The 22640-nt window shown below is 45.2% G+C and overlaps 1 protein-coding gene across 1 annotated transcript; it reads right to left on the bottom strand.

Annotated features, from left to right (window-relative positions):
- Positions 1-319: 319 nt before the first annotated feature.
- LOC137380690 (spidroin-1-like) lies at positions 320-14308 on the bottom strand. The gene is made up of 4 exons (XM_068052944.1): positions 14148-14308; positions 4896-6826; positions 3473-3611; positions 320-2530 (listed from the first exon to the last, which is right to left on the bottom strand). Exons 1-3 carry the CDS (start codon positions 14197-14199, stop codon positions 3486-3488), a joined length of 2109 nt encoding a protein of 702 aa, XP_067909045.1. The 5' UTR covers positions 14200-14308; the 3' UTR covers positions 320-2530; positions 3473-3485.
- Between the last annotated feature and the right edge of the window lie 8332 nt (positions 14309-22640).

The raw sequence follows: 22640 nt of genomic DNA, 5'->3' as shown, positions 1-22640 counted from the left end.
TGTTAGGCAAGGAAATCAAAGGTTATCAGGGGCAGATGGGAGTGTGGGATTTGAGACACAGATCAACCATGACCTTATTGAATAGTGGAGTAGGCTAGAGGGGCCGAATGGCTCCTTCTGCTCCTAATTTGTATGTTCACATGTATCTGTCTTTATAAAGAATTGAGGCTGTGGGGGCTGCTGGGGAAAGCATCTGTTTGATTTAAGATAGCACAGTCTGGGACGGAGTGGAGGCTTACTTCTCCACTCTTCCAGCACTGCAATCTAGCTACTGCTAATGATCCTAACAACTGGTAAGTAAAGTAGATCTGATGAAAGGTTACTGACGTGAAATGTTTATTCTGTTTCTCTCAACTCAAATCATAGAATCAGAGTAGCACAGCAAAGGAGGTAGTCATTTGCCCCATCTGGTCTCTGTTGACCCTTTCAAAGAGCAATCCAGTGAGTCTTGCACCTCAGCTCATTCCTAGATCCCTACAATTCTTAAGTATTTTTCCAATTTCCCCTTTAAAGGCTTCTATAGAATCTGTATTCCCCAACCCATGAGGCAGTGCATTCCAAATCCTAACTACTTATTGCATAAAAAGGTTTTTCATGTTGCTTCTGGTTTCAATCACCTTGAATCTGTGGCCTCTGGTTATTAACCTTTCAACTATTGGGAAAAGTTTGGCTTAAGATTCATTAAAGTCCACTTGAGCGCAGGGAGTCGTGATTCACAATGTTGGCGCCTATTGAGGCAGGTGGCATGCAGATTTTGTGCTGCCCTCATTTAAATGATTAACTAAATCTTCAGGTCAGGTTGCACTAGTCATTTATGGCACAGGAGGAGGCCAGTCAGCTGATTACTCAATCTAGCCAGTCCCATTGCTCTGCTCAGTCCATGGCCCTCCAAGTTTTTTTTTTCTCCAAGTGCCAATTTCCTTATGAAATCATTGATTCTCCATTTCCATCACCCTTGTGAGCAAAGTGTTCTAGGTCATTATCAGTTGCTGTGTAAAAAAGTTTTTCCTCACATTGCCCCTGCTTCTCTTGCCCAAAACCTTTACTCAGTGCAATCCCAGCTTTTCCAACCTAACCTTGTAACTAAAATCCCCCATCCCTGGAACTATTCTGGTAAATCTTCTATACCCTCTTAAGGAACCTCACATCTTTTCTAAAGGAGTGTAGTGACCAGAACGGGACAATACTCCAGTTGGGGTCTGACCAGGCATTGTACTCAATGCCTCCATTTATGAAGCCCAAGATCCTATATGCTTTAACTACTCAATATGTCCCACACCTTCAAAAATCAATGCACACGAACGCCCAGGCCCTCTTGTTCCTACATTCTTCAAAACTGTCATTAAGTCTATATAGCCTCGCCCTATCTCTCCCTTCTGACAAACTGCATCACCTTGCACATGTATTAAATTCCATCTGCCACTTGTCTACCCATTCTGCTAGCTGATGACCTGTTGCAGATAGTTGGCATCATCCTCACTGCCACTCCAAGTTTGTTATAATTGGCAGCAAATTTAGAAATTCTACTGTATTCCAAATATCATTTATATATTTTTTAAAAAAGGAACGATCCTAGCACTGACCCTTGAGGAACACCAAGCATTTCCAGCATTTTTTTGTTTCAAGATTTTCTGTATTTTGCTTTCCTTTTACTAAGTAGGACTATTTCCTTCTTTCACCCAGGGCTAACAGATCAAAACTAAGAACATGAATTAAGCAAGCCCTGCACTCATCCCAGCACAAGTACACAACCAGATGAAGAGACCTGGATGTAGTAATCTATTTCACTCAAGCATTGTAAAAATCAGTGTACAATGGCTCCATAAAAAGTGAATATACACAAAAATAGAACATGTATTTACTTATAAGCAGCAACCTATTAAATATGAAAACAGTTGAGACTATTTTGATACAATTTCAATACTTGCAATACAAGTAATGGGCATGGGCAAGTAAGGCACATGAAAATTCTGGAGAGCTAAAAAAAATAGTAAATATTCAAAATTGCATTTGTACAAATTGCCAAATGATACTATGGCCTTGGATCCAATCTATACCTAGATCTGATCATAGAAAACTATTGTAGTTTGGATATATATCAAGCTTATTTAATTATCTGAAAAAACTGTCTGCAAGTAGAACAGAATTATCTTAAAGAATCACAATTTTATAAATGCATGTACAAAATAGACCAACTCTGCCTACAAGTTACAATTCAACCAAAGTTTTACAATATGTTTGAGGGGCAGCTTTGTACAAAGAGATGCTGAGTTAAAATAAATCAAGTTTTAAACCATAGGATAAAAAGGCACTTTGTTATTACACGTGGACAGTGTTAACATGAGTTTCTTCCATTGGGTTTACTGGTAAGCAAAGCTGCAAGTGGACTGAAATCTTCAAAGAGGACCTTCTTCCTATGTTGGGTTTTTTTTTAAAACTGCGTCAACATTTTTCCTCCATTTCCAGTTTTTCAAGGATTTGTGGCTTCAGAGCTTTAATTTGGTGGAATGTTTTACACAATGTTGTAAACCTTTTAGAGAGAGAACACATTAATGCAATTAGATTAATTCTACTTCATTCTATTACACAATTGACATTTGTTAACTGCCCACCAGGAGAATTGTATTTTAATCTAGAAGCCGACCAGCCACCTGACTCAGAATTCTGGCCTACTCACCTTGGGACAAACAGTGCAAAAGCTGATAAATACTCTCACCCCTAGAGTATGGATTACATCAATATTACTCATGTCAGCCAGTAGAAGTGATCTCATCCCACCTCTTAAAAAGATGTGTTAAGAGGGATGCAAGTGGAGGCAGTCGTGTGTAAAAATAGTGCTTGCTTTTCTCAAGCAACTTGATATGTTTGAATGTGTTCCAGCCAGGGAGACAATTCTCTTCCCTTCACAAATCCCAGTTAGAAGGGACAGATGAGATTCAGGAACCAAAAGCTGGTAAGGGGTACATCTGCCAGTTCATGCTGATAGCTAATGATACAAGGACATTAAAGTGGTAGAGTTTACTTAAGCTCAGCAAGAGTCACCTATAACTACCAAAGCAGCTATTGCAGTTTTATCACACTATTTAAAGGGCACCTCAGTGCTAACTTAACCTCTGATCTTGAATGAGCAATTACAATGAAAAACCATGAATAGGATTTCAGAAGACATCAAAATGGAGCAAATCTCTTTGCTTTTTTGCCAGGGCTTTCCTTTGCTTCCAGGTCGGAGCATGAATCTCAGGGCAAAAAAAAAAGCACTACAGCATTATAAACAACTCCAGACAAGTAGCAGTAAGCTTTTATGAATGGTTCATTACACAAAATGCAGAATAAACTAGGTCCAAGGTCCCCAAATGAAGGTATTGAATAAAGCCAACTATAAACTGATACATCCATTGAGCACATTAGGTGTCATCCATTAGGTAAAAAGTCAAAGATACTTTATAAGAAGACAAACATTTCAAGAACATACCTCAAAACTTGTCTCAATCAAGATTTTTCTTTTTCAGACTGGTGATGACTTCACTTAAATTCTGATCAAGCCGCTGATATTCAGATACCTTTGGACGTCTAGCTCTTCTGGGCCCATTTTTCTGACACAAGGCAGTGATCTGGAATAATCAGGTACATAGTATATAGATAGCTCATCTTAAAACAGAGTCTCTGGCCATCATTGAAGTATCCTGCCTACCATGACATAATACAACTTAAAGATTTAATCTTAGATCATCAGCTGAGTCTATGACTCATTTTCTAATAACCAAGGGGGTAATTTTAACTTCTTGCCAGGTGGAACACCAGTTAATACTCTGCCAGCATTACTCTCCAATGACTCCAAAAATGGACTATAAAATCAGACGGCGTAAAACCAGTGTTGCACTTGACAGTCTGTTTCTTGATAGGCCCGTTAAGTTAAAATTCCACTTCACCCCTTAGCCCACTCCAAAGTCAGCTTAAATACTTGATGCAAGTAAAGTTGCATCATAATAGAAAAGATAATGATCAATTGACAAATAATCTGCCACATTCACTACCAAATAATAAAACAAGTTCAGTTACAAATAGCAATATTGTAAACCTCATTTCATATCACATTTTTCTACGTGATCTGTACCAATGCAATTTCCATGCATGCTAATCTCATGTTCACCTAGGATTAGGAATCTGATGTTACTTTGAGTTAATTAGGTTTGCAAGAATATTTAATCCAGTGAATTGCATCCATTTTGGGCACAGAAGTGGTGCAAAGTGGGTGGGGTGGAAGGGAAGGAACAATGAGGCAGAATCCACTTCTAGCCATGTTCCAAAATTCCAACAGGATAAGAAAATCTCATATTGGGCCTTCTATCCTCATGGAGTTGGGCAGGGGATGGAGGAATGAACTAGCAGGATGACCATTGCTGCCAAAAATCCTGCCAGTTCTACCAGTATACAGCCAGAGAAAGTACATCTGCAATACTATTAAAGTAAGGCCTACAATGTTAAATTAGAACTGATGGAATTAAATTTATCTTCCAGTTTTATTTTACATGAGTAGCATTTCACCAGGTGAATTGCAAGCACTATTTAAACTATACACAATTTTCACATAAAATTGACCTCAAAGTTTGACCCCTCCCTCTAGAGTTCAAGGTCACTTCTCCCAACCAGGCTTTTGACTTAGGAAAGTGACTACACATTAAGTTGCATGTCATTTTTTATACTTCACACTTCCAACATTGCAGTGTCTCTTCCAAATATTCTATTTTAACAGATGCACAATTATTCTTCCTCACTCAAAAGCACATTTGCATGAGAATCAAGACAAACTTGGATAGTATACTGGCTCTAACCCTTTACACCTTAAACTAAATTTATTGCACTTGGTACACGAATCACAAAACTCAGCAGCTTACCTTATTTTTGTTGTGGTATAGGATATATACGACGGCGACAAACAGTGATCCACTTATAAGATAAATTATGAAATTGCCTGCACCCTCTCCCTCGACAGCATTATCCGTGGCGGCACCTTCCCCCTTGGGGGCCTTTTCCGTGTCGGCACCCTCCCCCTCGGGGGCCTTAGCCCTGGCGGCTCCCTCCCCCTCGGGGGCCTTAGCCCTGGCGGCTCCCTCCCCCTCGGGGGCCTTAGCCCTGGCGGCTCCCTCCCCCTCGGGGGCCTTAGCCCTGGCGGCTCCCTCCCCCTCGGGGGCCTTAGCCCTGGCGGCTCCCTCCCCCTCGGGGGCCTTAGCCCTGGCGGCTCCCTCCCCCTCGGGGGCCTTAGCCCTGGCGGCTCCCTCCCCCTCGGGGGCCTTAGCCCTGGCGGCTCCCTCCCCCTCGGGGGCCTTAGCCCTGGCGGCTCCCTCCCCCTCGGGGGCCTTAGCCCTGGCGGCTCCCTCCCCCTCGGGGGCCTTAGCCCTGGCGGCTCCCTCCCCCTCGGGGGCCTTAGCCCTGGCGGCTCCCTCCCCCTCGGGGGCCTTAGCCCTGGCGGCTCCCTCCCCCTCGGGGGCCTTAGCCCTGGCGGCTCCCTCCCCCTCGGGGGCCTTAGCCCTGGCGGCTCCCTCCCCCTCGGGGGCCTTAGCCCTGGCGGCTCCCTCCCCCTCGGGGGCCTTAGCCCTGGCGGCTCCCTCCCCCTCGGGGGCCTTAGCCCTGGCGGCTCCCTCCCCCTCGGGGGCCTTAGCCCTGGCGGCTCCCTCCCCCTCGGGGGCCTTAGCCCTGGCGGCTCCCTCCCCCTCGGGGGCCTTAGCCCTGGCGGCTCCCTCCCCCTCGGGGGCCTTAGCCCTGGCGGCTCCCTCCCCCTCGGGGGCCTTAGCCCTGGCGGCTCCCTCCCCCTCGGGGGCCTTAGCCCTGGCGGCTCCCTCCCCCTCGGGGGCCTTAGCCCTGGCGGCTCCCTCCCCCTCGGGGGCCTTAGCCCTGGCGGCTCCCTCCCCCTCGGGGGCCTTAGCCCTGGCGGCTCCCTCCCCCTCGGGGGCCTTAGCCCTGGCGGCTCCCTCCCCCTCGGGGGCCTTAGCCCTGGCGGCTCCCTCCCCCTCGGGGGCCTTAGCCCTGGCGGCTCCCTCCCCCTCGGGGGCCTTAGCCCTGGCGGCTCCCTCCCCCTCGGGGGCCTTAGCCCTGGCGGCTCCCTCCCCCTCGGGGGCCTTAGCCCTGGCGGCTCCCTCCCCCTCGGGGGCCTTAGCCCTGGCGGCTCCCTCCCCCTCGGGGGCCTTAGCCCTGGCGGCTCCCTCCCCCTCGGGGGCCTTAGCCCTGGCGGCTCCCTCCCCCTCGGGGGCCTTAGCCCTGGCGGCTCCCTCCCCCTCGGGGGCCTTAGCCCTGGCGGCTCCCTCCCCCTCGGGGGCCTTAGCCCTGGCGGCTCCCTCCCCCTCGGGGGCCTTAGCCCTGGCGGCTCCCTCCCCCTCGGGGGCCTTAGCCCTGGCGGCTCCCTCCCCCTCGGGGGCCTTATCCCTGGCGGCTCCCTCCCCCTCGGGGGCCTTATCCCTGGCGGCTCCCTCCCCCTCGGGGGCCTTATCCCTGGCGGCTCCCTCCCCCTCGGGGGCCTTATCCCTGGCGGCTCCCTCCCCCTCGGGGGCCTTATCCCTGGCGGCTCCCTCCCCCTCGGGGGCCTTATCCCTGGCGGCTCCCTCCCCCTCGGGGGCCTTATCCCTGGCGGCTCCCTCCCCCTCGGGGGCCTTATCCCTGGCGGCTCCCTCCCCCTCGGGGGCCTTATCCCTGGCGGCTCCCTCCCCCTCGGGGGCCTTATCCCTGGCGGCTCCCTCCCCCTCGGGGGCCTTATCCCTGGCGGCTCCCTCCCCCTCGGGGGCCTTGTCCCTGGCGGCTCCCTCCCCCTCGGGGGCCTTGTCCGTGTCAGCACCTGCAACAGCAAAGAGTAATCTGTGTTAATCTGTTTAGTTAATTAGATTAATGCAATTCATAGATATGAAAGATCCCATTATTCAATTCAGTGAGTTTACTAATATTGCAAGTCAAGTCTAAGAGCAAAAAGTGGGTTACTGTTTTTCACAATAAGGCACTGCCTTTCACATTTTCAGGCGCCCCAAAAAATTCCCAGCAAAATGTAATAATTGCAATGTAATCAGACAGCTGCTAACATATGTGCAGGAAACTCCTACAAACAGTAATGAGGTAAATGACTAACTTTGGTGATTTTTGAATAAATGCTCGCCAGGAATCCAAAAATCCTCCTCTGAATTATGCCACTGGATTAAGTTACAGGAAAAGTTTTCTCCTCCTGGATCCCTTATTTTAGTTATGTAAAATCTGGCAGTTTGGCTAAATTAAGCAGATCAAGAGTCTATGTATTCAACATAAATAATACACATCTCACTGCTTCATTTTCTCCTCCTCACATAGTGTTATCTTGATACTAGGTATGTATCATGATATTGTTCATGGCAGGCTAAGAATATAGTCTTTAAAAAAGGAAAGCCATGTCTACCAATGTCAAATTAAAGAATCTAATTGCTGTCGCTAGTTGCTCTTGGGCAAATTGAGAGATCAGAAGTGTGATTTTCTGAAACCAACATGAAATAGATTTTTTTTTGTTTTAAAAAAGAAACTTGCCCATGTTACAAAATGCAAGACTGGCCTCAAGCTTATGAACTCAGTAGATTTGCACATCAGGGAAGCAAGAATAAAAATTATAGGCGCATAAAAAGTTAAAAATATCTGAAAGATTCTCAGACTTGCCTTTTTGCTTTTACACACCAGTTTTTTCATTGTTCACAGGAAGTGTGTGTAAACACTGAATAACTACACCGCCATCACCATCCCCGGGTACGTCCTGTCCCACCGACAGGACAGACCCAGCAGAGGTGGTGGCACAGGGGTATACAGTAGGGAGAGAGTTGCCCTGGGAGTCCTCAACATCGACTCCGGACCTCATGAAGTCTCATGGCATCAGATCAAATATGGGCAAGGTAACCTCCTACTGATTACCTCAGCTGATGACTCAGTACTCCTCCATGTTGAACAGCACTTGGAGGAAGCACTGCAAGGGCACAAAATGTACTCTGGGTGGGGGACTTCAATGTCCATCACCATGAGTGGCTCGGTAGCACCACTACTGACCAAGCTGGCCGAGTCCTAAAGGACATGGCTGCTAGACTGGGTCTGCGGCAGGTGGTGGGGGAACCAACACGAGGGAACAACATACTCTACCTTGTCCTCACCAATCTGTCTGCCGCAGATGCATCTGTCCATGACAGTATTGGTAGGAGTGACCTTGTGGAGACAAAGTCCTGCCTTCACATTGAGGATACCGTCCATCGTGTTGTGTGGCACTATCACCGTGCTGAATGGGATAGATTTCGAATGGATCTAGCAATGCAAAACTGGGCATCCATGAGGCACTGTGGGCCATCATCAGAATTGTACTCAACCACAATCTGTAACCTCATGGCCCGGCATATCCCCCACTTTACCATTACCATCAAGCCAGGAGACCAACGCTGGTTGAATGAAGAGTGGAGGAGGGCATGCCAGGAGCAGCACCAGGCATACCTCAAAATGAGGTGGCAACCTGGTGAAGCTACAACCCAGGACTACTTGCACGCCAAACTGCGTAAGCAGCATGTGACACAGAGCTAAGCGATCCCATAACCAACGGATCAAATCTAAGCTCTGCAGTCTTGCCACATCCAGCCGTGAATGGCGGTGGACAATTAAACAACTAACTGGAGGAGGTGGCTCCACAAATATCCCCATCCTCAATGATGGGGGAGCCCAGCACATCAGTGCGAAAGATAAGGCTGAAGCATTTGCAACAATCTTCAGCCAGAAGTGCCGAGTTGATGATCCATCTCGGCCTCCTCCTGAAGTCCCCAGCATCACAGATACCAAACTTCAGCCAATTCGATTCACTCCACGTGATATCAAGAAACGACTGAAGGCACTGGATACTGCAAAAGCTATGGGGCCTGACAACATTCCAGCAATAGTACTGAAGACCTGTGCTCCAGAACTTGCCGCGCCCCTAGCCAAGCTGTTCCAGTACAGCTACAACACTGGCATCTACCCTGCAATGTGGAAAATTGCCCAGGTATGTCCTGTACACAAAAAGCAGGACAAATCCAACCCGGCGAACTACCGCCCCATTAGCCTACTCTCAATCATCAGTAAAGTGATGGAAGGTGTCATCAACAGTGCCATCAAGCGACATTTGCTTAGCAACAACCTGCTCAGTGATGCTCAGTTTGGGTTCCACCAGGGCCACTCAGCTCCTGACCTCGTTACAGCCTTGGTCAAACATGGACAAAAGAACTGAACTCAAGAGGTGAGGTGAGAGTGACTGCCTTTGACATCAAGGCAGCATTTGACCGAGTATGACATCAAGGAGCCCTAGCAAAACTGAGGTTAATGAGAATCAGGAGGAAAACCCTCCACTGGCTGGAGTCATACCTAGCGCAAAGGAAGATGGTTGTGGTAGGTCAATCATCTGAGCTCCAGGACATCACTGCAGGAGTACCTCAGGGTAGAGTCCTAGGCGCAACCATCTTCAGCTGCTTCATAAAAGACCTTCCTTCAATCATAAGGTCAGAAGTGGGGATGTTCGCTGATGATTGCACAATGTTCAGCACCATTCGTGACTCCTCAGATACTGAAGCAGTCCGTGTAGAAATGCAGCAAGACCTGGACAATATCCAGGCTTGGGCTGATAAGTGGCAAGTAACATTCGCACCACACAAGTGCCAGGCAATGACCATCTCCAACAAGAGAGAATCTAACCATCTCCCCTTGACATTCAACGGCATTACCATCGCTGAATCCCCCACTATCAACATCCTAGGGGCTACCATTGACCGAAAACTGAACTGGAGTAGCCATATAAATACCGTGGCTACAAGAGCAGGTCAGAGGCTAGGAATCCTGAGGTGAGTAACTCACCTCCTGACTCCCCAAAGCCTGTCCACAATCTACAAGGCATAAGTCAGGAGTGTGATGGAATACTCTCCACTTGCCTGGATAGGTGCAGCTCCAACAACACTCAAGAAGCTCGACACCATCCAGGACAAAGCAGCCCGCTTGATTGGCATCCCATCTACAAACATTCACTCCCTCCACCACCGACGCACAGTGGCAGCAGTGTGTACCATCTACAAGATGCACTGCAGCAATGCACCAAGGCTCCTTCGACAGCACCTTCCAAACCCGCGACTTCTACCAACTAGAAGGACAAGGGCAGCAAATACATGGGAACACCACCACCTGCAAGTCCCCCTCCAAGTCACACACCATCCTGACTTGGAACTATATCGCGTTCCTTCACTGTCACTGGGTCAAAATCCTGGAACTCCCTTCCTAACAGCACTGTGGGTGTACCTACCCCACATGGACTGCAGCGGTTCAAGAAGGCAGCTCACCACCACCTTCTCAAGGGCAATTAGGGATGGGCAACAAATGCTGGCCTGGCCAGTGACGTCCACATCCCGTGAATGAATAAAAAAAACTCCTTTACTGCCAAAGCAAACTTGCAATATAAATACTCCAGCTAGAGAAGGCATAGAATTCCTCCATAGAAAGTAGAGTGAGTCAGTTATACAGCACAGAAGCAGGCCCTTTGGCCTATCATGTCTGTGCCGGACATCAAGCACTTAAACTATTCCAATCCCATTTTCCAGCACTTGGCCTGTAGCCTTTGCGCTATAGCGTTTCAAGCCCTCATCTGAATATTTCAATGTTGTGAGGGTTCCTGCGTCTATTACCACTTCAGGCAGTGTGTTCCAGATTCTAACCACCCTCTAGTTGAAAAATTTCCTCAAATCCCCTCTAAACCTCCTATCCCTCATCTTAAAACTATGCACCTTGGTTATTGACCCATCCACTAAGGGAAAGAGTTCCTTCCTATCTATCCTATCAATGCCCCTCAACTTTGTATCCCTCAATCAGGTCCCCCCCCCTCAGCCTTCTCTGCTCAAAGAGAAACAACCCTAGCCTATCCAGTCTCTCTCCATAGCTGAAATGCTCCAGCTCAGGCAGTGAATCTCCTCTGCACCCTCTCCAGTGCAATCACATCCTTCCTATAGTGTGGTGACCAGAACTGTACACAGTACTCCAGCTGTTGCCTAACTGGCATTTTATACAGCTCCATCATAACCTCCCTGCTCATATTCTGTCTCGGCTAATAAAGGCAAGTATCCCATATGCTTCTAACCACCTTATCTACCTGTGCTGCTGCCTTCAGTGATTTATGGACAAGGGCACCAAGGTCCCTCTGACCCCCTGTACTTCCTAGGGTCCTACCATCCATTTCATATTCCCTTGCCTTGTTAGTCCTCCCAAAATGCATCACCTCACACTTCCTAGGATTAAATTCCATTTGCCACAGCTCTGCTTATCCTACCGCTGATGTCAGACTCACTGGCCTGTAATTACCTGGTTTCTCCCTGCTACCCTTCTTGATTAATGGTACAACATTCACTGTCCTCCAGTCCTCTGGTGCCTTTCCTGTGACCAGAGAGGATTTGAAAATTCATGTCAAAGCCCTTATCTCCTCCCTTGCCTCAACAGCCTGGGATACAGCTCATCTAGGCCTGGGGATTTATCCATTTTTAAGCCCACTAAAATAGCTAATACTTCTTTCCCCCCCTACCTCCACTTCAATGCTAATTTGTTCAAGTATATCACAATCCCCCTTCCTGATCTCTACATCATCCTTCTCCAAAGTGAACACAGATGTAAAGTAATCATTTGAAATCTCACCTGTCCTCCAGCTCCACACAGATTGCCACTTTGGTCCTTAATAGGCCCTGCTCTTTCCCTGGTTATCCTCTTGCCCTTAATATACTTATAAAATGCCTTGGGATTTTTCTTTATCTTGTCTGCCAGTGTTTTTTCATGGCCCCTCTTAGCTCTAAGTACTTTTTTTTTTAAATACTCCCCTACACTTTCTATACTCCTCTAGGGCCTCTGCTGTTTTCAGCACTCAATCTGCCATAAGCCTTTTTTCCCTTATCCAATCCTCTATATCCCTTGACATCGAATTCCCTGGAGTGCTGGTCCTACCCTTCACCTTTACGCAAACATGTTGGCCCTGAACTCTATTTCTTTTTTGAATGACTCCCACTGGTCTGATGTAGACTTTCCTACAAGTAGCTGCTCCCAGTCCCTTTTGGCCTGTTTTATCATATTGAAATCAGCCTTCCTCCAATTCAGTACTTTTATTTCCTGTCCATCTTTGTTCTTTTCCATCATTACCTTAAATCTTAGTTATGGTCACAATCCCCAAAAGCTCCCCCACCAACACTTCTACAACTTGTCCGGCTTCATTCCCTGGGATTAGGTCCAGTACTTCCCTTTCTCTGGTAGGATTTTCTACATGCTGGTTCAAAAAGCTCTCCTGTATGCATTTTACGAATTCCGCCCCCTTAAAGCCTTTTGCACAAAGACTATCCCAGTTAGTATTGGGGAAGTTGAAATCCCCTATTACCACCCTATTACTTTTACATCTGAGATTTGCCTACATATCTGCTCCTCTATCTCTCCCTGACTGTTTGGAGGGCTGTAGTACACTTGCAGTGGTGTAATGTCACTGGACGAGTAATCCAGAGCCCAGGCTAAAGCTCTGGGGACAAGTGTTTGAATCCCGCCATGGTATATGAAGTTTGAATTCAATTAATAAACCTAGAATAAAAAAGCTAGTCTAACGGTGACCATGAAACCATTGTTGATTGTTGTAAAAACCCATCTGGTTCACTAATGTCCTTTAGGGAAGGAAATCGGTCATCCTTATGTGGTCTGGCCTACATGTGACTCCAGACCAACAATGTGGTTGACTGTTAACTGCCCTCTGAAATGGCCTAGCGAGCCACAGTTCAAGGACAATTAGGGATGGGCAATAAATGCTGGCCTAGCCAGCAATGCTCACATCCCACAAACAAAAGATCTGCACTGCACAAGTCAGGAATTAAATTGAAATCAGCTGAAATGAGATTGCATATTAATGTTATGACCAATTTTACTTGGGTACATTGTTTCTATCATACAAGGTCTACTTGTATTTCGAATGGGTACCCTTTTGTTGACAAGTACTGGACAAACTAAAGTACAATGTTGAATGTTGATAGTCTGGATTTTCCTCATTGGGCAAAATCCAGCAGTTAGACTTGAAAATGCCACTAATTTTCTGGTGAATCTCATTAGAATACTCCCAAATGTAAAATGGGTGCAAAACAGTACAAATAAGGAACCAAAGCACCAAACTCACCATATTATATTGAAAGTTTGAACTCATTTAACCATTAACAGCAGGTGCAAGAACTTGTAATCGGGGAAGCTTTTCAATTTTTAATGTGGTTTATACAGAAAGCAATACATGTCTCAAGTGAGAATAAATGAGACGTTTAAAAATTGCAATGAAATTTGTTTACACCTGAAAACCTGGTCTCAACTCTCAACAGAACCCCCGAACTGGCGTAAGCAGGAAACTCATGAAGCTTCGGAGTTTAGGGGCGGGACCATTATTATGGGTGGAGCGATTACTGACCAAAGGATTGAGAAGAGCACGTATTGCACTCGCACATAATTCAGTTGTGACCACAATCCCCCCCCCCCATTCCCCACTTTTTCAGGCTGTACATTACTTGCGCGCATCTCTGGTGCAAATATGCCGGAAATTTAAGACCCACATCATGAACAAAAACAAAGCCTTCTCTTCCAAAATAAAACAGGAAGCAGTGAAAGGAAAGTGAAATGAAACCAAAATTTTAGGCGTTGGATATTGTGAAACTGGTTCCTAACCTCTCCATTCAACCACGTGCCCAAGAGAGGTCAGATCACATTAAATTAGCTCCAAATAACACTGGATATTTAAGAAATGACAACTTCAAGCGAATATAACCCCCTTCCCACTCAATATTTAAATTACGGCCCTTCCACTTCTCACTGAAGGATAAATGACCTCATTTTGGTTACAGTGGAATCAGAACTTCCTCCTTTGGGCATTTCTACAAAGTCTTTACAATCCAATACCGGAGTGAAGATTCCCAACACCCGAGTATCACCCACTTACCGCTTGAACAGTCTAACCTGGGCTGTTGGATAACTACTCCCACAGGACATTGCATCTATGTACCTGCTGTCATTAAGAATTTAATTCCCCCGCAAATACAAAGGTGATAGTTTGTCGCTTTCAAACCCCAGCAATCTTAACACGACTTTTACATTTAAAAACTTACCAATTATGATGAGACACAATACAATTGCAGCGACACCGACCTTCCACGCCATGTTGCTTTATCACGAGAGACCAGTTGCACACAAAGTATAACACGGAATAACCCCCACACGCACAGTCTATGCACTCAACTAAACTCTAGCACCGCCTCTATATCCGTTTACAGAGCAGCTTTCTAAATAGATATATATACACACACACACACACAGCTGTGATCGATACTATTGGGTAAAACCAGGTCGACAAATAATGACAACATAAATTTTCGCCAATGGCTAGTTTTCTCCTATTTAAATTCTTAACTGGTAATTAATTTTGAAATAATTAGTTGACGGTCGTCCTAGCAAATGAAGGCTTTTTTTGGGGGGGGGGCGGGCTTTCGTTCATGGGATCTGGGCATTGCCCATGAATATATTTTATTCATAAAAAATACATTACAAAACAGTTCAAATTTGACATTTCAGAAAGTGCAATAGAGATCAGATTCCTTCCATACAGAACTTGAGTTGCTTCACCCATCCCTGGTGCTCAGTCACTGTCTTGAACCGCTGCAATCCATGTGTTAAAGGTAGTCCCACAGTGCTGTTAGAGAGGGAGTTCCAGGGCTTTGGCCCAGCGACAGAGAAGGAACGGCAATATATTTCCAAGTCAGCGTGGTGCATGATGTGAGCGGAACTTGCAGATGGTGGAGAACAGAACTTTAAAAACATAATTAATTATCTAAATTAATCTCCCACAACGGCCCCATATAGACACAAGTTAGACTTGATCTCAAGAAGAATTTCAAGATATGGTTTATTCATTCTTAATTTAACTAAGTCACATCATGCCCATGCTTGTTCTGTACAGGAAGTATGGATGTGAAGCTTCCAAATGCAACTTTCTTTAACACCACTGTAGCTGGTAGCATCACAAGGTATTTACAGTTGAAGAAGGCCAGTCTTACAGTTCATCCATCCACTGCAGTATCCAATTGGTTCTTAAATGATTTCAGGGTTTTGGCTGTACTACATTACCTGGGAATTCGTTGCATTTATTATTATTCATTATGTGAAAAATATCCTGTTATCAGTCCTGAATTTGCCTTTTACTGGTTTGAATCTGTTCTCCTTGACCTACTCTTGCAAACTGTCACATGTACCTTTTGCTTACTATTTACTATGTTATACATACCACCTCTCAGACGCTTCTGATTGAGGCAAAAAAAAGCCCAAATCCCCCATAACCCAGATGGCTAACATGAGATGAGCCCACTCTGTGTAGATGCTAATTAGGTCAAGGTGATTATTATGTTTCTACTGTAAAATCAAATGAGCCAATGCCTCTGCTATAGGGGGAACTTTGAATATGTGAGGCAGGTAATATACTTGCTCATTAAACTGGCCTGTTAACTGGGCAAAAATACAAGCTTGCAAGCAACAGGAAGTTTTGAGAAAATTGCAGTCTTGCAACCCCTGTCTGCATTGGACAGACAGATTTCATTATAAAAATTGTACCCAAGTGAAATTTGAGTGGAACACTGGATTAGATATCCAGGCTAGGCTTTTACCTGAGTGAGCAAAAAGCTTCAACTGACCAAAGTGAGAGAAATGTTCATAGGTGTCTTTGGATGCTCACTGATGAGGATTACTTAGCAAAATCCATCTTTTGTTGCCATTGCCGCGCATGAAGACCTCAAAATGTTTGGCTTAATATTTGTTGAAAGCGGGATGGAACTTCAATGCAAGAAAGATAAAGAAAAAAACATAATTTTCTCAATATAATACACAGCTAGACTTTTGTGAATGAAAAGACAAATTTGCCTTATCACTAGGTATAATATGCACCTAGACTTTTACAATGCTACATTCAAAGTGACCCTTTATTGACAAAAGTAGTGAGCCAATCTGGCTAAGCTAAAGGGTCTGTATCCAGCCTATTCTGCTGAGTGGCCAGTCCCACATGTTTATCGATCGATCAAACGTAGCATGTGACACACATGAGGCGGGATTCTTTGTACTAACTGTTAATATGGCAGAGAAAAGAGCAAGTCACATGGCAGCCTTCAAACTTAAGGTGATAGAAGTTGCTGAAAAGCATGGTAATAGAGCAGCAGCATGGGAATTTCATGTTATGAAGCAAAGATTAGACTTTGGCAAAACTGAAAGAGCAAGCTAAAGTCCCACGGTAAGCAAGCCATGGCCGCTCGATGTGGAAGAAAGACTCAGCACCTACAGCTCAAGCAATAACTTCAAGCAAGTGGATGCACAGTCAGCAGTGTAGAAATTTGTTTGAAAGCCCTTTATATCATGAAAGTTTTGGACCCCAAAAGCACCTTTAAAGCATCTCCAAGATGGTGCTACCTCTTCATGCAAAGACATGACGTATTCATATATTGATGCACTCAATGGTGTAAGGCATGCCTGATGGTTTTGAAGATGGGTTATGTGAGTACCAGCTTTATATCATAAGGCTGTCAAAGCAACACCACTATAGTGCATCCCATATTGCCAAGGAAGATCTGACACCCCTCCTTTTGACATTTCGTGCAGTTAAACCATGGCTATCAAAGGAAAAAAATCGATCATCTTAAGATCAACTGGTAACAAAAAAACCATTTCACTTTCATGCTTGGGATGTATGGGATGGAACAAAGATGCAGTCATATATTATCTTAAAACTAAAAATCCTTCCAAAGAATATCACATGGCCACAAGGCGTGATCATTCGTGAAGGTGAAAAAGATTGGATGAATAAGGTTTGATCAAAGACTGGTTGTGTAGCGTGTGGTGCAAAGGCCCCACTCGGGAATGTCATTTGCTGGTCTTGGATGCTTTTAGGTGTCAGCAAATTTCACACATCAAGGATATCCCAGATGATAATCTTACGGATCTTGTCATTATTCCCAGGGATATGACAGGCTAGTAGCAAGTGATGGACATAGCTGCAGCTGACCATTTAAACAACAGGTGCACCAATGTGGCTCCACTCTGGAGCACATGTGTTTACACCATCAGGCAACCAGAAGAAACCAGACCTTTGGCTCATTGCTCAATAGATCAAAGAAGCTTAGGATGCCAATGATCCATCCCTGATCCAGTGCGGCTTTCAGAAGTGTTGCCTCACAAACGCCATGATTGTCCAGCACAACATCCTCTGGGATAACGAAGATAAAGATGATGTCTGTGGTGATGCCATTTATGGTGACAATGAGAGAGATGATGAGGCAGTAAAGGAGCTGTGTAAAGTATTTGAGGGCAGCGGTTCAGAAACATTTCAAGGCTTCTATATATGTAAATAAATGTAAAAAATCTCAAGACATACGAATAGCCTCTTGATAATTTCTTTCAAAAATTAGGTTTTTAATACAAGCTACAAAAAACCTGTTTTCAGTTGTTACCATGTATAACATGCATCCTAACTTCTAGATCAATTTTTAAGGAATAAATATGTATTATACCCCCAAAGATTATGGTACTTGCATTTACATAACACCTTTCATGAACTCAGGATATCCAAAAGCACTTTACAGCCAATGAAGTACTTTTGAATTGTAGTCACTGTTGTAAAGTGGGAAACACAGCAGCCAGTATATGCACAGCAAACCCCTACAAACAGCAAGTAATAATGGACAGATAATCTGCATCTTTAGTGATGTTGATTGAGGGAGAAATATTGACAGGATACCAGGGGTAACTGCCTTGCTGTTCTACGAAATAGTGCCATGGGATCTTTTACATCCATATGAGAGAGGAGATGAGGCTTTGGTTTAACATCTCATCCAAAAGGCAACACCTCCAACATCGCAGCACTCCCTCACTATTGCACTAGAATGTCAGCCTAAATGTTTGTGCTCGACTCCCTGGACTTGAATCCACAACTTTCTTACTCCGAGGTGAGATACTGCCAAGTGAGCTGGAGCTGACAATGAACATAACTGAGCAATGCAGTTAAAGACATTAGCTGGGATAGACACGGGTTCAACTGTTTCTCATTTCAATTTTTAAAAAAATCATTCTCAGCACGATGCCAAGGCTGGTATTTATTACCCTGAAAAGGTGGTGATTGGCCTTCTTCCTAAGTGTCTTGGTGTAGATACTCACACAATGCTGTTAAATAGGATAATGACCTAACAATGTTGTTGGGACAATGATACATATCCAAGTGAGGATGGTGTGTGACTTGGAGGGATATTTAGAGGTGATGGTGTTTCCATACAGATCTTGTTTTTCTAGGCGACGGAGGTTAAAGGGTTGGGAGGTGCTGCTGAAGAAGCCTTGGTGAGTTGCTGCAGTGCGTCTTGTCGATAGTACATACTGCAGCCACGATATACTGGTGGTGGAGTGAGTAAATGTTTAGGCAAGTGGATGAGTTGCCAATTTTCAGCTGTTACATCAATGACCTTCTCTCCATCATATGGTCAGAAGTGGGGATGTTCACTGAAGATTGGATAGTGTTCAGTACCAGTTGCAACTCCTCAGATAGTGAAACAGTCTGTGCCCGCGTGCAGCAACCTGGACTACATTCAGGCTTGGGCTGATAACTGGGAAGTAACATTCGCGATACACAAGTGCCAGGCAATGACCTTCTCCAACAAGAAAGAATCTAACCTTCCATCTCTCCTTGACGTTCATCGGCATTACCATCACTGAATCCCCCACCATCAACATCCTGAGGGTTATCATTGACCAGAAACTTTACTGGACCAGCCATATAAATAATGTGGCTACAAGAGCAGGTCAGACACTGGGAATTTGCAGCAAGTAACTCACCTCCTGACTCCCCAAAGCTTGTTTACCATCACAAGGCACAAGTCAGGATGAGTGCAGCTCAAACAATACTCAGGAAACTGGACACCATCCAGAAAAAAGCAGCCCACTTGATTGACACCTCATCTACCACATTCATTCTCTTCACCACTGGCACCATCTGTGTACCATCTACATGATGCACTGCAGCAACTCACCAAGGGTCCTTTGACAGCACCTTCCAAACCCGTGACCTCTACTACATAGAAGAAGAAGGGCAGCAGACGCATGGGAACATCATCAGTTGCAAGTTCCCCTCCAAGCCACAAACTACCCTGACTTGGAAATATATCACCATTGCTTTAATGTTGCTGGGTCAAAATCCTGGAACTCCCTCCCTAACAGCACTGTGGGTATACATACACCATATGGACTGCAGTCATTCCAGAAGGCAGCTCACTATCATCTTCTCACTGACAATTAGGGATGGGCAATAAATGCTGGCCCTGCCAGCAATGCTCACATCCCATGAATGAATTTTAAAAAATCAAGCAGACAGTTTTGTCTTGGAGACTGTCAACCTAAGAACATAAGAAATAGGAGCAGGAGTAGACCATTTGGCCCCTCTAGCCTGCACTGCCATTCAATACGTTCATGGCTGATCTGATTGTGGCCTTAACTCCACTTTCCTGCCTGCCCCCCACCCCCCCCATAACCCTTGACTTCCTTTTAGATCAAAAATCTGTCTAACTCAGCCTTGAATTATTCAATGACCAGCCTCCACTGCTCTCTGGCAAGAGAATTCCAAAGATTAATGACCCTCTGAGAGAAGAAATTCCTCCTCATCTCTGTTTTAAAAGGAAGACCCCTTTTTTGAAACTGTGCCCCCTAGTTCTAGGCTCCCCATGAGGGGGAACATCCTCTCAGCATCTATCCTGTGAAGCCCCCTCGGAATCTTATATGTTTCAATAAAGTCACTCTCATTCTTCTAAACTCCAATGAGTATAGGCCCAACCTGCTCAGCCTTTTCTCATAAGACAACCATTTCATCCCAGGAATCATCTTAGTGAACCTGTTTCCAATGCAAGTTTATCCCTCCTTAAGTAAGGAGACCAAAACTGCACACTATACTTTAGTTGTGGTCTTACCAATTCCATGTATAGTTTTATACTCCCTCCCCCTTGCAATAAATGCCAAGCTTCTTGAGTGTTGATGCAGCTGTACCCATCTGCTCTGGTGTCTCTCTTACAATCCCTAACATCAACATAAGTTAGCAAAACAAACCCTGAGTTTGAACCTTCCTTTCTCAGGAATGGATTTGCATCAGGAAAAATGTGGAATGATCAGTGACTAGATTTGACATGGCACCACATAGGATATATTAGGTCAGGTGACCAAAAACTTGGTTAAAGAGGTAGGTTTTAAGGAGCTTCTTAAGGACGAAAGAAAGGAAGAGAGGTAGAGAGGTTTTAGGGAGGGAATTCCAGAGCTTAGGGCCTTGGCAGCTGAAGGAATGGCCACCAATCATGGAGTGATCAAAATCAGGGATGCTCAAGAGGCCAAAATTGGAGGAGTGCAGATATGTTGTATGGCTGGAGGAGATTACAGAAATAGGGAGGGATGAGGCTATGGAGACACTTGAAAACAAGGATGAGATTTTAAAATTCAGATATTGCTTAACCGGGAGTCAATGTAGGTCAGTGAGCACAGGAGTGAGGGGCATCAGAGTTTTGAACAACCTCAAATACATGAGGGGTAGAATTTGGGAGGCCAACCAGGAGTGTGTTGGAATTGTCATGTCTAGTGGCAATAAAGTAATGGATCTGGGTTTCAGCAGCAGATGAGCTGAGAAAGGGACGGATTCGGGCGATGTTATGGAGGTGGAAACAGGCAGCCTTAGCAATGGTGCAGATATGAGGTCAGAAGTTCATCTTGAGGTCAAATATGGCACCAAGGTCGTAAACAGTCTGTACAGACGGTAGCCAGGGAGAAGATGCAGTCAAGACAGTGGAGGGGTTGAGAGAGGTTATGGTGAGGTAGAGCTGGGTGTCGTCAGCTTACATATGGAAACTGTTGTGCTTTCAAATGATGTTGTTGAGGGGCAGCATGTTAGATGAGAAATAAGAGGGGGCCAAAGCTAGATCCTTGGGGGACATCAGAGGTGATGGTGCAAGAGCAGGAAGAGAAGTCATTGCAGGTGATTCTCTGGCTACAACTGTAGATAAGACTAGAATTAGACAAGTGCAGTCCCACCCAGTTGATGAGAGTGGGGAGGCATTGGAAAGGATGGTGTGATCAACCATATCAAACTTTGCAGACAAGTCGAGAAAGACGAGGAAGGACCTTTGTCACAGTCACATAGGATGACATTTGTGACTTTGATAAGAAACTGCAGCAGAGAGGAAACTTGATTGGAGGGATTCAAATGTAGAGTTCCGAGAAAGATAGCCATTGCTTTCAGAGGTGACAACAAGTTCAAGGGCTTTGGAGAGGAAAGGGAGGTTGCAGATGGGGCAGTAGTTTCCAGGACAAAGGGATCAAGTGTTTTTTTTTGAGGAGAGGGTTAATGATGGCAGATTTGAATGAAAGTGGGACAGTACCTGAGGAGGCAGAACCATTAACATCAGCAACCAATATGGCATCCAGGAAGGGAAGTTGGATGGGCAGCAGTTTAGTGGAATTAGGGTTGTGGGGATGGGTCTCGTGGACATGATAAGCTTGGGGAGGGCATGAAAGGAGATAGCAGAGAAATTAAAGAAAAATGCAAGTTCAGGGCTAGAGCAGGGGGAACCTTAGAGGAAGCTTGGCCTGGTGGGCTAAAGGAAGGGAGGGAAATAGCAGAGGCAGCTGATCAGATAGTCTCAGTCTTAGTGACAATGAAGTCCATGAGCCCGTCACACTTGTTGGAGGTGAAGATGGAGGAGACAGGAGAAAGAGTTTTAAGAAGACAGTTTGAAATAGAGGAAAGAAGCCAAGGGTTATCTTTGAATTCCAGGGTGATCCTGAATATTGAGCAGTTCCGGCAGAGCAGAGGTCTAGCCAGATATGGTGGTAAGTGGTCAAACCAGTTGTTCACCATATTTGCTGAAGTCTGCATCCCTTGGACTTAAGGGAGAGATGTGGACTGTTCAGGGGGAATAGTTAGTAAGAGGAATAATGGTTTTAGTGGGAACTAGGCTATCAAAGGTGGAGTTGAGGTTGTGGTTGAGTATATTGGTAGCTGCAGAAGTGCCATTGGTGAATGGGGTGTTCCAAAGGCTAGACATTTGGGATTTTGAACGTGCAGTTGTAAATCCTTCCATTATTTGTGTATTGTGCTTCCATGCCAGTGATAACTACATGGCATTGACGTGGGATAGCCAGATCAATTACTCATGGATAATTTGACATAAAAGCTAGGGAGCAGATAACAAGAAATATTTTTACTCAGTGAGTTGTTATGATCTGGAATGTATTGCCCGAAAGGGCGGTGAAAGCAAATTCAATAGCAGCTTTCAAAAGCAAATTGGATATATACTTGAAAGTGAAAAATGGCAAGCCTGTGGGGAAATGGCAGGGGAGAGGGACAGTTTGGTAACTCTTTCGGAGAGCTGTTACAAGCACTTCTGTGATACATAATTCTAACCGTTTCTTTCCAATTAAAGTGTTTGCCTTTTCTTGGAAACGTCAGACCACAGGTCTATTGTCTTCTCTGAGCTCCAAATAGTCGATTTACAGTAGTTTCCAAACTTTACAATTCTCCTCAAAATGTAGAAAATAACAGATGC

This window comes from Heterodontus francisci, chromosome 20, assembly GCF_036365525.1.
Source record: "Heterodontus francisci isolate sHetFra1 chromosome 20, sHetFra1.hap1, whole genome shotgun sequence".
Classification (NCBI taxonomy): Eukaryota; Metazoa; Chordata; class Chondrichthyes; order Heterodontiformes; family Heterodontidae; genus Heterodontus; species Heterodontus francisci.
This window is presented reverse-complemented; position numbering and strand designations above follow the sequence as displayed.